A 19,146-nucleotide genomic window follows, 5' to 3' on the forward strand; every position below is an offset into this window, starting at 1 on the left:
CTGCTCCATCAGGAAATAATTGAGTTATTTCAAATGATCCCGACCATCTCGACTTAAGTTTTTTCGAAAACAATTTAAGACGAGTTATATAAAAGCACTTTTTCTCTATCTTAAATTGTTTAGGGATAATATGCTTATCATACTAATATTTAACTTTGTCTTTATAAATTTTGACATTCTTATAAGCATGTAGTCGGTGTTCCTCGAATTTACTCAATTCAAGCAATCTTTTACAACCTGCAAAATTAAAATCCATGTTAATTATCTTGATAGTCCAATAAGTCTTATGTTCAATCTCTACAGGAAAATGACAAATTTTTTCATATACTAAACAATACGGTGACATCCCCAAGAGAATCTTAAATGCTTACGATACACCCAAAATGCATCATCGAATCTACTTGCTCAACTTATAAGAAAATAGTGAGAGGCATCTCATTTTTTTAAAAATATTCTCAATTTTTTTGACATGCATCACAACTTTTAACATATTTCCTAACAACTTGTAACATATTTTTTAACATTTTGGTATATAATTGGCTAATAAAACTCCGATTGGCATACCTTAACAACGGTTTTTGAAGTGCTAAAATGACCATCTGTTTCTATATTATGACAATATTATAAAATATTATGTATCTCATTTTCAGAAATACATTTACGTACTATACCATCAATACAATGAGTGTGTTTGGATTGTAAGTTATTTGAGATATTTTTACTGTAACACTTTTTGTGATGTGATATATGTGAGATAAAAAGATAATTGAAAAGATAAAAAGGTGTATTAAAAATCGTAATGGTGATGTAAACAAATATATTTGGGCAAATAACTTACAATCCAAACACACTCAATGTTTATAGAGCAATGGTTCCTCCTAAAAATAACTTTTAATATCATGCAAGAATTTCTTCTTTTGGTGATAATTTAAACCCTAATTGGCAAAATCCACATATCACAGATAATTAGCAAGTGCTAAGACAAATACATCCAAAAAATTCTCCTTAATTGGAACTTGATCATCAATAGGAATGTACTCTTGTAAGGATCGAAAACAACCTAAAAGGGTGAATTAGGTTAATTAAAAACCTAATTAAGTTATGGGCACTTTTTGCTCCATATGAAATTTATCCTTTTTTTCTAAATGATCACACAATGAATCAATTAATGAATGAACAAAATCACTTGAGAGAAGTAGAAAAGATAAGCAATGTAAAGATCACAAACGTAACAATAAATAAATAAAAAGGAAAGATTGCAAACCAATTAACTACCCAACTCCTCTTGAGCTTGTAGATTAATTCAAACAAATTTCTTCAAGTTGATGAATTACAATCACTCTTGTATACAAAGAAAGGTTCACCTCCTCCTTACCCCAAACTCCACTCGGTCAAGTTAGGAAGTTTTATTATCTTTCAGGACAACCCTCACAGATCTACACTCATGAAATATTCACTCACAAATGAAAAGTTTACAATGAACCTTACACCACTAAAACTACAAATCTTCCTTGGATAGTGTTTTCTCACTAAAACTACTCTAAATCTTTTGCATCTTCAGTGTGCAAAAGTTGTTTGAAATATCTGACCAACCACTATTTATATATGACCAAAAAAGTGCCTCAATAATACTTCCAACGGATAGAAAGTAGCTAAAAAGTTAACAAGCCGTTGGAGTATTGGACGTCCGATACATCCGAAGCATGCGTCCGACAGCAGGCAGTGAGTTTGAAAAATCTTCTTCAATTCTATCGGACGTCTGGTGCTTGCGTTCGAAAGCTGACAATGAGTTAGAAGGAATATCTCAATTTTATCGGACGTCCGATATCATCTTTGTGAGCGTCTGATAGCTTTCGTTGACTTTGAACGAACCTATTGGACATCCTATACTTGCGTCCGATCGAAATCAGTGAGTTAGGAAGAATATCTTATTTCCTTCGGACGTCCGGTGGTGGAGTTTTTCATGCGTCCGAAATTACGCAATGATTATCGGACGTCCAATTCTGTCTTTACAAGCGTCCGATAGCTTTCAGCAATCTTTGTCCCTTTTAACAGCATTTGATCTTTTAATTTGATTTGCTTCATAACCGAAAGTATATCTTGAAGAAATATTAGTATCATCCATATGTTTTGTAAACATCACAAGATAGGGACTAAGATTAACAATCTCCCCCTTTTTTATGATGACAAAATAATGGATGGAAGAAGAAATAATTGAGCCATAAGCTCCCCCTCACTCAATGCATCAAAAATGTTTTTAAGTGCCAAACTTATAATCACAGAAAACTCCCTCTTTCACATAGCATTCATTTCTCCTTCTTTTTGTCATCATAAGATGAGAGTAAAAGTCAGCAATAATAATTCAGCAACAATAATAGAGAATCCAGTATTCCAGAGAAGTGATATCAGAATTCAACAATTACCAACATGCCAATATTTACCAACATATCACAGAGAATTGATATCAAAAGAAGTATCAAACAGAGAAATAACAATCAAAATAATTATCAAAGCAAATCATCATTAGATCAGCATCATTTATTTCTCCCCCTTTTTATCATCATAAAAATTCAGTCATATTAAAAAATATCAAGAAAAATTCAGTTCAAAATATCAGAAACATCAAAAGAAAATTACAAAAGAACATTATGAACAAGAATCTCACCGATCTTACCAATATCTCCTACTCCAATTGTTTTAGTTTAAATGTCATTTTGCCACTAGTCTTTGGCTTGAATTTGATAAAATGTGATGGATCACCGGTCATGTATCTTGAGCACCCACTTTGATTCCTTAGTAATATTCACCAGATTCACCTACTCAAGAGTTCAAGAACTAATATTTGGTACCCTTTAATTTTTGGGTCCTTGAGAGTTAGCATCATGTCTAACTATCCACATGCATTTCATGTCTTTTCTCATGTTCTTTCTCACATAGCAATCACTTTTCATGTGATCTTTTTTATTACAAAAATTACACATAATCAAAGAATTATTTATATGAACAAGTTTAATATATCTTACTTGTTTTCTCTTACAAATAGCAAAATCATTTGCAGCAGAATTTATCTTCTTCTCATAAGTGCCAACATGAGGTTTTGTTCCATTTTCTTGAAAGCAGTTTTGTTTCTGATATTGGAGTAATACAGTTAAATTATTCATTCTTCTTTTCATATCATTTTGTTCCTCCTTGAACATTTCACAAAACCTTGTTTTTCTAACAAGCATTCTTTTTCAAGAAATCATTTTCAATTTTTAGTTTCTTGTTTTCTTGAAAAATGCGTGTATTGTTTTGAAGAAGAAAACTAATTTTGTGTTTCAATTCCTTGTTTCTAACATAAGATTCTTTCAAACTATCATGCAATTTTTTTAATGAAAGATTCAAGATCATCATCAGTTTCATTATCACTATCAAATTGAAAGTTACAAGTTGTTACCTCATCATCTCCAATAGCCATGAAAGCCAATTGAGTAGATTCATCTTCCTCTTCAATTTCACCATCGGAGTTGCACTCATTCCATGTGAATTGAAAGTTGTTGAATCTTGATTTTCTTTCAACTTTTCTCTTCTTCATGGGACACTCACTCACGTAGTGTTCAGGTTGGCCGCATTCAAAACATTTATCAGTTTGCTTTTTATTGAACTCTTGCTTCCCTTTGTTTCTTGTATTGCTGATCTCATTTGGGAATGAGTTGCTGTTTCTTCCTTTTCTGAACCTTCGTTTGTTGAGAATTTTCTTAAAACTTTTTGTGATGAGAGTTAGATCACTATCATCAACTTTCGCATCTTCTTCATCTAGGGAGGCAGAATCATCTTTATTTTGAAATACTTTTAGAGCAATGCTCCTTCTTACTTTCACATCCTCTTTCTCTTATACTTTGGACTTAAGTTTCAACTCATAAGAGATTAGAGAATTAATAAGAGATTCAATAAGCAAGGAATTTAGATCTTTAACTTCTTCAATGGCAGTCACTTTACTCTCCCAATCCTTTGATAAATCATTCAGAATTTTTCTGTTTTTCTCACCTAGAGAGTATTTCTTTTCCAATACCTTTAAATCCTTAATGAAGTCATTAAATTTACAATACTTCTTATCAATATTTTTATGAGATTCCATCTTGAACAATTCATATTTGGTAACTAGAATAGACTTCTTTTGTTCTCTTACATTCTCACTTTCTTCATAGACTTCTCTAAATTTGTCCCAAATTTCTTTAACGGACTTACACCCTTTGACCCTAATGGATTCATTTGAATTTAAAACACAATATAACACATTCATGACTTTCGCATTTAAGGTAAGATGAGCTCTATCTACAGTAGTCAGTTCATTTCTAGTTTTTGGTTTAGATCTATGAGTATTTTCATCTATAAGAGAGACATTATATGGACCTGCGCTAATAATAAACCACAATTTAATATCAATTGATTGTAAAAAGATAATCATTCTTTCTTTCCAACTCACATAATTTGACTCATTAAATATAGGTGGTTTAATCACAGAATGTCCTTCAAAAAATATGGCATTATTGATTGTCATTATTACTCCTAAGTCGATTGAACTTAATCTTAAGGAGACCAAGTTCTGATACCAATTGTAAGGATCGAAAATAACCTAAGAGAGGTGAATTAGGTTGATTAAAAACCTAATTAATTATGGGCACTTTTTGCTCAATATGAAATTTATCCTCTTTTCTAAGTGATCACACAATGAATCAATTAATGAATGAATAAAATCACTTGAGAGAAGTAGAAGAGATAAGCAATGTAAAGATCACAAACGTAACAATAAGTAAATAAAAAGGAAAGAATTGTAAACCAATTAACTACCCAACTCCTCTTGAGTTTGTAGATTAATTCAAACAAGTTTTTTCAAATTGATGAATTACAATCACTCTTGTGTACAAAGAAATGTTCATCTCCTTCTTACCCCGAACTTCACTCGGTCAAGTTAGGAAGTTTTACTATCCCTCATGACAACCCTCACAGAGCTGCACTCATGAAGTATTCACTCACAAATGAAAAGTTTACAATGAATCTCACACCATTAAAACTACAAATTTTCTGTGGAGAGTGTTTTCTTATTAAAATTACTCTAGATCTTTTGTATTTTCAGTGTGCAAAAGTTGTTTGAAATATCTGGCCAACCACTATTTATATAGGACCAAGAAAGTGCCTCATTAATGCTTCCAACGGATAGAAAGTAGCTGAAGAGTCAACTAGCCGTTGGAGTATCGGACGTTCGATACATCCGAAGCATGCGTCCGACAGCAGGCAATGAGTTTGAAAAATCTTCTTCAATTCTATCGGACGTCCGGTATTGTCTTTGTGAGCGTCCAATAATTTTCGTCGAGTTTGAACGAACCTATCGGATGTCCGATGCTTGCGTCCGATCGAGATCAGTGAGTTAGGGAAAATATCTTATTTCCTTCGGACTTCCGGTGGTGGAGTTCCTCATGCGTTCGAAGTTGCGCAATGATTATCGGACGTCCGATCCTGTTTTTACAAGCGTCCAACAGCTTTCAACAATCTTTGTCCCTTTCAATAGCACTTGATTTTTGAATTTGATTTGCTTTATAACTGAAAGTATATCTTGAAGAGATATTAGTATTATTCATATGTTTTGTAAATATCAAAAGATAGGGACTAAGATTAACAACTCTAGGCGCGAAAGGTGATCCACCACAAGGTTTTTCAATCACTTTTTATCTTGTATTTTCACATTAATTCCAGCAATAAGAGAATCCATCAAATTAGATGAGATTTTGCATCTTTTTTATGAAACAATTATTTAAGAGTGGAATGGTCCGTATAGATGATAAATTTAGATCCTACTAAATAGGATTTAAATTTTTCCAATGCAAATATCACCGCTAATAGTTCCCTTGCCATGGTTGCATAATTAAACTGCGTCTCATTGGACAATTTGCTCGCATAATAAATCACATGCAGCCTTCCTTCCCATCTTTGTCCTAAAACGGCTTCTACCGCATAATCACTTACATCACATATTAATCAAAAGACCAATCTAGTGAAGTAATTATACGCACCAAAATTAACTCCTTTTTCAACCTAGCAAACGCAATCAAACATTTATTATCAAAATAAAATGGGTATTCTTATTTAATAAATCACATAATGACCTAGATATCTTGAAAAAATTTTTAATAAAATGTATAAAAAATCGTGTGTCCAAGAACGTTATGGATCCCCATGACATTGTTTGGAGGTGGCATCTTCTCAATTACTTCTATTTTTGCCTTGTCCACCTCAATTCTTTTAGAGAAAATCTTGTACCATAAAATAATTCTTTCTCAAACCATGAAATGACACTTTTTTCAATTGAGAACTAAATTGGTTTCTTTACATCTCTACAAATTTAGAGGTAACAACGTAGTTGATGTTTAATAATAAAAAGAAAAATGTGCATATTTTTTTTCACGAAAAACATCGGCTCCGTTTGGATTAGCTGTTTTTGGGGTTGTTTTTCAAAAACACCACTGTAGCATTTCGAATCTGAAAAACAAGTCCGTTTGGATTAGTTGTTTTTGGGGTTGTTTTTCAAAAACTATATGAAAAACTTTTACTATAGATTTTTTTGGATTATTTTTAGAGGTATTTTTGAAACATATTTTTGAGTATTTTTAGAATATTATAATTTTTATATTTTTATATAAATATACATTTATTCATTTATAATACATTTATATTTACAAATGTATAAATGTATATTATTACAAATGTATAAATGTATATTATTATAAATGTATAAATTATAAATGAATATTATATAAATGTATAAATTATAAATTATAATTTTTATATAAATATACATTTATGCATTTATAATACATTTATAGATATTTATAAAAAAATATATTTATATATTCATATAAAAATATATAAATGTATTATATTATATATAATACATAATATAAATATATTTATAAATGTATAAGTGTATATTATTATAAATGTATAAATTATAAATGAATATTATAAATATATTATAAATTATAAGTGTATATTATTATAAATGTATAAATTATAAATGAATATTATAAATGTATCAATTAATATATTATAAATATATATTAATATTATGTAGAAATATGTTTATATAAATAATATAAATGTATATATGTATTAATATTATGTATAAATGTAAAATTAATATTATGTATATTAATATAAATGTATAAATGTATTATATTATGTATAATACATAATATAAATGTATATTTAAATGTATAAGTGTATATTATTAAAAATGTATAAATTATAAATAAATATTATATAAATGTATAAATTAATATATTATAAATATGTATTAATATTATGTTGAAATGTATTAATATAATTAATATAAATGTATAAATGTATTAATATTATGTATAAATGTACATTTATATAAATGTATAATATATTATATATTATATTATGTACAATTTATATAACATATAATATTTATGCAAATATATTATAAATATATAAAATATATTATAAATAAAATAAATATTTATAATATGTATGTATAAATATATAATATTAGAAATGTATAATATATATAATATAATTTATATATAATATACATAATTGAAATATACACATTAATATATATTATAAAACAAAATTGCATAAATATATTTATAAATTTAAATATAAATAAATGTATTTATATAAATATATAATATTATACATAATTGAAATAAATATATTTATATTAATATAATATATATATATATATAATATACATATTAAAATATATAATTAAAATATATTAAAATATAATTGAAATATACATATTAAAATACATAATTAAAATATACAAATTGAAATATACTTATTAAAATATACAAATTAAATATGCATAATTGAAATATATTTGGAGTTGTTTTTGATATATTGTTTGGATATAGTGTTTTTGAAGTTGTTTTTGAAATACACATTTACTGTAGCATTTGGAATGTGAAAAACAGTTTTTCAAAAACAGGCACAAAAACACTCAATCCAAACAGACCCTCGTTTTTTGTCATCTTTTAGTAGTATAAAGGAAAATGTGCATGGTTAAAAATATACCAATTTCTAAAGAAGTATTTATTTTAAACTCTTTATTTTTTATAGTATAGAAACCATTCAATTATATATGAAAAATTAGTTTTTTATTTCTGTTAGCTTGGAATAGTATAGTCCTGTTATTTTTTTTATTTTTATTTTTTTTGCATGAGGTTGCACTATTGAATTATATTGTGAAGAAAACAAATAATTAGAGGACTGGAAGCTCATTATCTGGAAATTTTCTTGGCTCATGGACATTATATGATAGAAATCTCTTTGATTTTCATCTCAAATAAGCTTGCCCCCTACATATCTAAAAATCAGGGACAATATCTAAAAAAAATAATGGTCAAAGGTTTTAAACTCTAACAAAGTGCATCACAAAGTTAACAATCCAACAGTAACTATAAGGAGAACAATTGATAAATTCAAATCCAATAGCTCAAAATTGACAATAAAAAAGAATTCATTTAATAAAATAAAAGAGTTTTGTTTCTCTTATACTTTTTTTTGGAGCCATAGTATAAGTTTTGGTAGATTTGTTTCCTCTAAATCCCAAACAAATAGAAAAAACCTAAAATATAAATTCAAACGCATGATATAGTTATATTTACTTTCTAAATAAATAAGCTTGCATTTACACCTACTGTTTGTAGGCTTTTTCTTTGATTTTAATACCACAAAATAGATTGTTTAGATCATTTTCCATTTTTTTTCTTCATAGCAAGTGGCTGGACTACCCTTCTCTTACCATACTTCATATCATATCATTATTTCATGGCCCTATTTTTGCAGCTCATTTGGATTCTTATAATGGTAGAATAAATGTCAAGGCAACAAAAGAAATGCAAACTTTACCTCCCATCGTGCCACATCATAGAAGGAGTTATAGTAGAACCAACTGATTCTTATATTATATATATATATATATATATATATATATATATTCGATTGGCTGTGCTATGCACAGCAATTCCACCGGTCCACCCTGCCTGGGCGAAAGAATTTAATTGCAATCATATTTTTGGAAAAATATAATAAATTGTTCATGCCCTTTTGCTTTTACATTTATCGTATAAATAATTTTATAATTTTAGAGTTGATAATATAGTCAGTGTTTAAAAGTAAAAAGAACAATGTGTATATCTATACATAAATATCCTATTTGTGTTAGTTTTTAGTAGTCAAATGAAAGATGTGCATGGTTGTTTAATGCCACACTCATATGATGACCAGCCTACGTGAGGAACTTTGCAGCCCATAGCCGAAGTCATTCTCATTACACTCCATGATCCAAAAATCATTCAAGCGTGCCACGTGGTAGCAGTGCCGTTTGAAGGTAGAACAAAAGTTACAAAACATTGAAGTTCTCATTCAAGCGTGCCACGTGGTAGCGTCGGAGTAGCTACAGTAACAAAGAACTGATTCTTATATTATACTGTAGTTATTATTAGATATATATATATATAAAGATATAAAAAACCAATTATTCAGGATAAAAGAATTTTCGTAAAGATCAATTCCTGATATGAACAATTTTCTTTGATTAGTGGTGACACAATTAGAAATTAGCAGGGTCAAAATAAATTTCTCAAAAACTCTTTTTCCTAAAACTAGAATTTTCATTTTTTAGGAGCAGGCGCCTGCCCTAAGTAGACATAGTGTAGCCCCGCCTCCGCAGAAACCCTTTTCGCTGGTCCATTGTTCTTGTTCTTCTTTGTTTTGCTGCCTGCAACAGCCGATTTGTGTAAGATATGGCGTTGAACAACGGGATGAGATCATGCGCCTCCAAGCTCCTCACCACCACCGAATCACTGCTTTCCAAGTCCAGTAAGCTTCTACTGCATCTTGTTTTTCCTTTCTCCTTTTCTAAGAGAAGAAATGTTTTATCTGCAACATGTCATGTAAAATTGCAATCCTTGTTTCTGTATGTGATTTCTTCAGATCTGGTTAATGGGTTTCTGATTTTATCTATGGATTTTTATGGGTTTTCTGTATTCCAGGGAGTGTTTTGTCTATAGCTAGGATTTTTATCTTTTCTCGAGTTACCCGGAAAAAAAAAAAAAAAAGAAAAGATTGAATCTTTTGTTATGTTGTCTGTTCTTTTGTGCCATAATGGATGGAATGGACAAAGAAAGCCTGATATGAACTGGGAATTTTTAGGAAAAAGAAGTGGAATGGTTAAACTTTGCTTGAGTTTGGGAACAATTGCAGCAGCGCCTAGCTCTTTCCTAATGAAAGAAGGGGGGTGGCGTGGTATTCCACGGAGAGAGGTTACTAGACTTGGCACATTTTCAATGCGATTGGTGCAAATTTGGTGTTTATCACGGGGTTTCCATTACTGCCTTGATGCTTAGTTATGCTACCAAAGCGAGGGGATTGCCCTACATTTTGAAGTGAAATATAGCATATTTTTAATGGAATTGAGCGTATCACTAAATTATCAATAAAATGGTTTGCTTGAGAGATTAAGAGTTTTTTACGTTTACTGAGGTTGTCAAGTTTGATGTCTTCTCTTCAATTTGTTTTCTGAATATCTTAAGGAGGATGGTGTGTGAAGCTTTTTGGATTCTGGCAGATGTAGCGTGAACTTGGTTGCCATTCAACCCATTGAAGTCTACTGAATGATTTTGGTTTTGAGCTATGTGCTAAATTTGAAGTTACGGGGATGTGGTTACAACCTGGACTTTTATTTTTTGACTTGGATAGGGAGCATATTTTGGTTAAATCAAATACTTTTGTGCTACTGCAATGGTGTGTGATTCTTGAGATATATTTCCTGTTCTGTCATTTTCATGTACTGGTAACATTCAGAAAGCAAACAAGGTCTCATGTCTGCCACTTCAAAACTACAGGAACTTTTGGCTAGTTTTTATGGTTAATTGAGATTCTAAGGGGAAATTTCATTGTGATTCTGTTTGAGAATGTTATGAAATTTTTAATGCAATTTTGTAATACTTCAATTGATGTTGTTGTTGGGGATGGTTTAGACTCTGTATGACAGTATGATATTCTTGAATTGGTGCTGTTTCCATTATTTTGAAGTTTATGATTAGATGTAGAGTTTCCTGTGGTTTGCTAAATCTTTGTTACACTTCAGCTTTTGTGAAAACTTGTATGATACCCCATTTGTTTTAAGGTGTTTCTTTGCACCTTTTTAATGAGCGAAAATATTTTGCTAAACTTTTTTTTATTTTTCAAATGGTAGATACTTTTATTGGTTTATTACAACGATGAAGAAGTCTATTAAGTGACATCAGTTGATCTTTTGATGCTTAGAAAATTTAGGAGCAAAAAAAGTCAGTTTTTTTTCTGGGGTAAAGAAATTATTCCAGTGCCTTAGGCCGAGTGCTTCCCTCGTAAAAGAAGGGGTGGCGTGGTATTCCACGGAGAGAGGTTATTAAACGTGGCGCATTTTCAATGCGATGGGCGCAAATTAAGTGTTCTATCACAGGGGTTCCATGGACGCTTTGCTGCTTAGCTATGCAACCAAAGCGAGGGGATTGCCCTACATTTAAAAAAGTTTCACAATATAACTGGAGTGGTAGGATAGAATTTCCTTGATGAATTGGTTTGCTCAATTGGTTACCTTAATGTTCATGTTTTGTTGGGTATACAAGTTTATGCCTATTCTTATGAAAACTTGGAAGGGAAAGAGTATGTGGAATTTTTTGTTTCTGGCATATTTTCGTTTCAATTTGTGTTGCTGGTAAACCAGTTTATTCTCTATTTGATTCTGACCACTCAATTCACATACACTACATAGCTCTGAATGGGAACTAGCTGCATGCTAAATTCTAAGTCAAAAGTAAAGGGCAAAACCTCGTATTATTTCACTTGACCTTCTTCTTCTTCTTCTTCTTCTTCTTTCCTCCACTGTTTTGAAAGATATACTTTAAGATTCTAAGGAACATGGTTGGCTTGGACTCTCTGTTACACAGTCTTACGAACTTTCATATCTCATTAATTGCACTGTTTCCTTGCATCTTGCACTTGAGTTTTGGATGACAAAGTTGATCTTTCGAGGTTTTTGTTCTGGCAAAAATATTGATAGAATATGATATTCTTACATTCCTCTTGATCTCCTAAATTACAAAGTTGACAAGTAGATGTAAATTTGTTGTGATCTGCTAAGTCTTGCTGCATCTATAATTTATGTGATGCTGGTATGGCATTCCATTTGCTTTTAGTTGAAGTATCAACTGTTTTTAGTTTGTCAAAATAATAGCTTTTTTGAAAAAGTAGAAAGTATCATATATTAATTACTTCAGTTATGTAGGAAGTTCATTAAGTTCCATCAGTATTTCTGCAGTTGCTGCCATTTTTCTAGTTCATCATATATGTTTTTCTTTTTCTTTTTTCTGAATGTGTCTTTTGTTGAAAGTATAATGAATTTGTACTACATTGGAACTTTTACTTTCAATTTGCATCGGAGGAAAGGAGTGCAATAATCTGATTTTCTTACCGAATAAATTTTGAAATATAACCTGTATTTCCATAATGGAACAAATTTGGGATAGACTGTTCCACAAGTTGATCCGGTTAGTTGAACTATGCACATTTTGAAGTAGATGTTTTGGGTGTGTCTGACATTGTTATGTGGCAAGTTTTCTTATTGGACCCATTCTGGTGATATAATCTTGGTGCAACTGTGCAAAACTTTTGTTAATGATCTTCTTACTCCTCTTAGATAATCTGTGTGCAACTGTGCATAATACTGGTATCCTGGTGTTGTGATAGACTTGTCTTTGGAAACCGTTTAGTGCAATGTGAGTCATGGATCTTGAAGGTGGTGGTTAGACATGGAAATTAAGAAACTTGATGGCATATGGGTAAACAGTGATGTTGAATAAGGTTAAGGCTTCGTTCGTACCAAACCTCAAACTCTGTCCCTCCCCTCCATGCCTACTCAGTCTTCCTTCCACCTCTTGCCCTTTCCTCACCTTCACCTCCTATCGAATTCAATCCTTCTGCCTCTATAGGCCTCTTACAATGCCTTTTTGTCCCCACTTCCCCCTCTTTCTCCTTCCTCACCTAGACCTCCAATCTGAATCAGTTCCTTTTGCCTCTATTCAGGACATTGGCATGTAAGGCATTTTTTTGTCTACTGTTATGCAGTTTTGCTGATTTGTTGGAACTGCTCTACCGCCTCAGCAAGTTAAATGACTTTGCTTTGAAGTGATCTGACATCCTCCTTGTCTCGTTGACCTCCCTGTGTTATGTTTTATCATCCATCCTAACCCTCCTATTGGCTAGTTTGTAGGTGTTGTATGTTGTAGGAATAAGATAGGAGATGCAGATGCGGAGGAGGAGAAAATTGCAGAAAGAAATAGAACAGTTCAATACCTCTAGAAAGAGGGTATCAGTTATATTTGTCTAGGCAGGGAAGAGAACAGTTCTATTCCTCCTGGAGTTTTTTTTTTTTTTGAGGAAAAGCAATATATCCTTGCACCTTCTTTTTCATCTTAAATAGTAAGGTGTTTTGTGTTCGTGTTAGCGTCAATAGTTTATCTGAAAAGGAACTGGAACTTATCTTCTCGTTATCACAAGCAAAATCTCGAGAGGTTAAGCTATTAGTGATTACTGCTTTCTTTTTGGTCGTACATCTTTGTTGTGATGATATGCCTGGTGACGTTTCTTTCCTTTGTTGTTTACTCATTTGTTGCTTGTGATGTTGAAGTTAATAACCACTCCTTTTTGGGAAATGGATGCTATAAACTTTTCCTAGCAACCATGACAAACTACCATATTGGCAAAGCACTTTGTTTCTACCTATTTAGTGTCGTGATTCTATGTCATGTGAGCATTCCGAGACAAAGTCCCTAGCAACTATGACAAACTTCAAAGCAAGCTAAGCACTTTGTTCTCTGTGTGAGTCCCAATTCTTCACGAAATTTGAGTATACCTTGAATCCTTAAGATTAGCATTATTTTACCTCTGTCACTTTGTAATCTGCATGAATTATGCTTGAAACTTGTATTTATGGAACTGTGAATTCCTTGATAAATTGTAGTCTTTGTACATCAGAACCAATGAAATTCAATCTTGTGACAGCAAACAGAGGGTTCCACTCAAGTGGTGTTAAGAGAATGGGAGGAGGACATGCTCATGGTCATGATGAGCCTTATTACCTTCATGCTAAGCACATGTACAACTTGGACAGGATGAAGAACCAGGGCTTGAAGATGTCACTTGGAGTTTTCACTGCATTCAGCATCGGTGTTGGTGTCCCAGTTTTTGCCGTCATATTCCAGCAAAAGAAGACTGCTTCTGGATAAATTTTTTTCGCCTTCTCCACCTTCTCTACCTATGAGGCAATAATAGAAGCTACTTTCGCCAATCCCTCCTTGTGCAGACAGTAGACATGAATCTATTGCTTTCAAGAACTTGACTATATTCATGTTTGCTTTGATTTTGTCTTGCTTTTTGACATTGGTATGGTTCTCGCATCCTGATTTTGAAATAAATTTTCTGAAATTATGCTGCCTTAGACTTGCAGATTGGTTAACCACAAGTGTTGTTAATTGGTAAAAAGAAGGTGTATTTTTGGGTGCAGCCATAGAAAAAAGTACAATTGAGAGCCTTATAGCACCCACATCTTTTGCTAGTCCTGCATTCCAGAGAGCCTTTCAGGGCCCAAGTTTTTTTTTTTTTTTTTTTTTTTTTTATTAGCAACGATACATTTGTATAACCTACTCTATCCTAATCTAGAGAGAGGGGAGTCTAAGGAGGCTGTGGTAGGGACTAGTGGATATACAGATCCAACTAGACTAAGGAAGTGCTATGGCAGAACCCTTAGATTTTTTTTCGCTGCTGGTGAGGTTTGAACTCTCACCAACAGCCCAATGAGGGATTTAAGTCCCTCCCTGGTGGTGGCCACTGAACTATTGGCCCAATAGTTCAGGGCTCAAGTTGTTACCCAGAGGAATTTTGGTAGACCATAAAGGGCTGTTGGTCCGAGCATTAATGTTAATAACAACTTTTATGACTGGAAAAAAAAAAAAAAAAACTTTTTCAGGTACAATGGAAACTGGAAATTTCTCTTCCTTATCCCTTTGAGTCTTTTGCTTAAAGAACAAAACATTGACTTGCTTTTATGAAAACGATTTGCATTAGAGAAAGGTGAGAGAGTCCTGGTAACGTATAAGCAATCCACCGGAAAATTGTTGCTCAGAGATACACCTGGGTCAATCCACAGTGCACAATTTGTCCAAAATTGTAGAAACTTCTACGTTCATGTGGGATTTAATTATTTATCCCAGAAGACAGGAAAAACAAAATTGAAAAATTTTATACATGGTTTTTTATTTTATTTCTGCAGTAATATTTGTTTTACATATATATACATACATACATACATACATACTTTTTTCCTCCCGCAGAGATGATGAAATCATAGATTATGTTTCACACACAGCATCTTCTACTTTTTGGAGACCTTATGTAACAGTGACCATTTGCTAAGGCTTTGTTTGGATTGTGATTTTTCACTAAAAAATTTTACGTTTTCGTAAACGCATTTTCTAATCACCTTTCTATCTCACATATATCAAATCGTTACAATTTTTTTTTTTTTTTTACAAAAACTCCTAAAAGCAAACCTTTCTGTATTTTCCAGTTTAAGGTATGAATAGATCAAAATTATCTGTCTTTCTGGATAAATTTTGGGGTGGTTTTTCCCTAGAACCATACATGACATTTTTTTTCTACCAAAAAGAGACAAGACTATACTTTTTTAAGTATGACATACAAATTATGTGCCAAAATAGTAGTGATAATACTGGTCATTTTTGTGAAAGAATCAAGCAAACTGAAAAAATGTGGAAGAAATGTTGTCTGAATTGGGGTAAAAGGATGATCGACAGCATAAGAAGCCCATACACACCTAATCCCTACCCTGAAAGAATATTGGCTGTGGCATATAATGGGCAAGTGGGAGGTCCAATTATTGAAGCGATACCATGTTGTTCTCTCTGGAGAATCAAATACTTTAAAGATTGGTTGCGTGTGTTAGCGTGGGTTTCTGGAAGAGAAAATAGTGGTGAATTTATAAAGGAATGGTGAGTAAATAAATGTCAATTTCTAATTGAAAGGGTGAAACAAACTTCTCTCTGTTTCATTGATTCTACCCCAGCACTCCACAATAAACACAAAATATCAGTTCAAGAAACTGCTCAGCCCACCAATACGGGGGACAGAATTTTCAAAGATAATTAATGTTGTTAGTAGAATAATTTGTACCTCACTTCATTCTTGTTTTTGGGCTGCAAAGAAATTACTTCTTTTAGCTTAATTTGAAATCATTTTCATTTATTTAACCTAAGTGTTTATTATAGTAGGATGCCTTGTTGTTTAGCTTTGTCCTCTAATTTCCTCGTCTTAACTGAAAATTTTTGTTTGGATTGCAAATTTTTGTGGAAAAATTTCTTTATTTTTTTTTTTAACATTATTATCTCGCATACATCATATCACATCGTTCCAGTATATAGTTTACAAAAACTCTAAAAATTTGCAATCTAAACTGGCAGGAACATCTTCCGCTGTCTAACATTTTTCGGACAACCATAGCTTAAATTCTACCAAAGCAATTATGGCAAACATTAGTTTGTTTGGATATCCCAATTATCTCAAATAATATTTCGCTTGCATCATAGATATATTTTCCAACCCACCTTTTTATCTCACATACATCACATCACAAAAAACGCTACAGTAATTATTCTAAATAATATTTCAAATAATACACTATCCAAGAATTTAAATGTAATTTTGAAAACTCAACTTCAACCATGTCTGTCCCACAGCCCATTAAGTAGCTATCCAAGCATCCATGGATCTTGGATAATTCAAGTTGTAGGACAGGTGTTAATTCACACAGAAGTATCAAGTCAACAACCAAAAAAGAAAAAAAAATCTTATGCTTGTAGCCTAGCTTGGATTGCTTCCTATGAAACAAACACAGAAATAAGAAAAGAAAAGGGCCAGATTGTCAAGAATCAAATGTAACCAATCATTAATCCAATCTCCATTATGTACAAATATTTTGAAAGCAAAGGAGGTTGGGAATGACTTCACTCAATACAATTGTCTAGTGCACTATCAAGTGGACTTCTTGTTACTCCAAATTGAATGTAACCAAAGACCAATTCAACCAAATTCTTCTTTTCCAATTCAAAAGCAACAGCCCCCTTTCCTCCTACTACTCCCAGAACACACTAATTAGCTAAAAGAGCCTTGAAAAAAAAAATTGCAGAATTTCAAACCTTTTTGTTCCACAAAAAGAAAAAGGAAAAAAATAGGGACCAAAATAAAAATATACAATGAACATCATCCTCACCTAGTGACACTAAATTCTACAATCACTCAACTGAATCATAAAAAAAGGAGAGAGAGGGGATGTGCACACTCAAATGAAAAGGAAAAGGAAAGAGACAAAGCAAAAATAAAGGATCATGGGTGAAATTATTGGGAATCTTTTGGATTTTCATCACCACTATCACTACCTTGAGGCTGGCTTTGATGGTGATGTTGCTCCAAATTCATGCCCAAGTCAACCCTACTACCTCCACCACCACTATAGGCATTTAAAGAAGCCAACATTCCCATATTAGTCTCTGAGACACCTAGACCAAGCTGCTGAACCGGCTGTGATTGTTGCAATACCATCGACCCGAGTTGAACCGGAGTGAACCGGCCTCCGCCCGAAAAATCATAACCCCCAATTCTCTGCATAGCTGTTGGAGCCGCCTTATACTGCCACAACTGGTGGTCCTGCTGACTCCCACCTCCGCCGCCACCACTACCAGCAGCTGCCGACATGGTGGTACCTGCCGGTAGCATCCAGAAGGTGCTCCCCACGCTGGCAGCAGCAGCCGGTGCAACTGCCCACATGGCTTGAGCTGGAATAAATCCGGAATGCTGAGCCAAACCGATTTTTGCTTCTGAACCCGGTTCATGATCCTGTACTCCGGCTCTCTCCGGTTTAGCGGCTGATGGAGAGGTGGCGCCGGTTGTATCCTCCCTGAACCTCTTTTTCATGTAATTCTCATCTGGGTCTTGCGCAAAACCGGTGTTTCCGAGCTGGTGATGAAACCCCAGCATAGCGGTCGCGCTCCCGCCGTGTAGAAAAAGTGGTGCAGACTTAGAAGGTGGAGCTGAAATAGTGGTGCCACTACTCCTCAAAGAAACGTTAAGCGACGAGAAGTTCGCCGGAATTGTACCGGTTCCAGTTGCAGCAATAATCGCCGGTTCAGCTTGATGTAACAGCCATTCAATAGTTTCACCATCGGACTTATGGCCTAATTCTCTAGTCAGCTGGAAAACTCTAGCAGCACACAAGGCGGGCATCCGTATCCGCCGCCCGCGGCCGTCCACCTTGGTGTGCCGGTCTTTAGAGGGTTTCTTGGCGACTTTATTGCCACTCGAATTATTGTTATTGTTGGAGGCGGTGGAGGGAGCCGTGGTAGTGGTGGGAGTAGTGGTGGTTGAAGAAGGGGTGGAGGAAGAAGAGAGCAAGTTTCTTGAATGCATGGAAATGGAGCCCATGAAGGGACCATGCCCGCCAACTGGGGCCGCCTGACCCGACCCAGGTCCACCGGGTTCTTGTTGTTGTGGTGCATGATGGTGGTCTGAGGCACTAGTATTACTAGTATTGGCTTGGTTTTTGCTATGAGGTTCCATAAATTCCATCTTGGTTTTTGGTTTGTGGGGAAGGGAGGTTTGAATACGGAGTTTTTTTTTTTTTTTTTTTTATTTTGGGTTTTTGGGGTTGGTTGATTCTTTCAAAACATATGTGACCAATCCAATTGCCAAAAAAATTGGATGTGGAGCACAGCAGAGAAACAGAGAGAAAGAGAAAGGAGAGGAGAAAAAAGCTTGGAGATCAAGTTGCTGTTGTTGTTGTTGTTGTTCTCTTGTTTGTGCAAAGTCTTTTGAGCCAAAACTGAATTCCCAAGTGGAAGTAGTGGGGTTGCTTCCTACTTTCCTCCCCTTTCTTTTGTGGTTGACTGCTGTCTCCTCTGTCTTATTTCTTTGTGTAAGTGTGTGTAGGTGTGGGAGCCTACACTGCAGCACAGAAGAAGGAAAGAG

General features: G+C 33.3%; 2 protein-coding genes across 3 annotated transcripts; one reads left to right on the plus strand and one right to left on the minus strand.

The window, feature by feature from the left end:
• The first annotated feature begins 9,536 nt into the window (after positions 1-9,536).
• Positions 9,537-14,544, plus strand: LOC113715110 (uncharacterized). 2 transcript variants are annotated; one of them, XM_027239281.2, is made up of 2 exons: positions 9,537-9,888; positions 14,113-14,544. In XM_027239281.2, exons 1-2 carry the CDS (start codon positions 9,813-9,815, stop codon positions 14,334-14,336), a joined length of 300 nt encoding a protein of 99 aa, XP_027095082.2. In that variant the 5' UTR covers positions 9,537-9,812; the 3' UTR covers positions 14,337-14,544. The 2 variants fall into 2 exon arrangements, with proteins under 2 accessions (XP_027095082.2, XP_027095081.2); XM_027239280.2 differs by having other exon boundaries at positions 9,668-9,888; positions 14,086-14,544.
• A 2,500-nt stretch (positions 14,545-17,044) lies between these two features.
• On the minus strand, positions 17,045-19,146 carry LOC113714822 (transcription factor TCP23). The gene has a single exon (XM_027238917.2). The coding sequence runs from the start codon at positions 18,745-18,747 to the stop codon at positions 17,521-17,523; it is 1,227 nt and encodes a 408-aa protein (XP_027094718.1). The 5' UTR covers positions 18,748-19,146; the 3' UTR covers positions 17,045-17,520.

The sequence above is a fragment of the Coffea arabica genome, chromosome 10c, assembly GCF_036785885.1.
Source record: "Coffea arabica cultivar ET-39 chromosome 10c, Coffea Arabica ET-39 HiFi, whole genome shotgun sequence".
In the NCBI taxonomy this organism is placed as follows: Eukaryota; Viridiplantae; Streptophyta; class Magnoliopsida; order Gentianales; family Rubiaceae; genus Coffea; species Coffea arabica.

Bases quoted from the DNA above. Each gene is read 5' to 3' on its own strand.
- LOC113715110 (XM_027239280.2), top strand. From the start codon at position 9,813: ATGGCGTTGAACAACGGGATGAGATCATGCGCCTCCAAGCTCCTCACC. The intron at 9,889-14,085 runs GTAAGCTTCTAC...TTTGTACATCAG, and splicing joins ATCACTGCTTTCCAAGTCCA to AACCAATGAAATTCAATCTT.
- LOC113714822 (XM_027238917.2), bottom strand. From the start codon at position 18,747: ATGGAATTTATGGAACCTCATAGCAAAAACCAAGCCAATACTAGTAAT.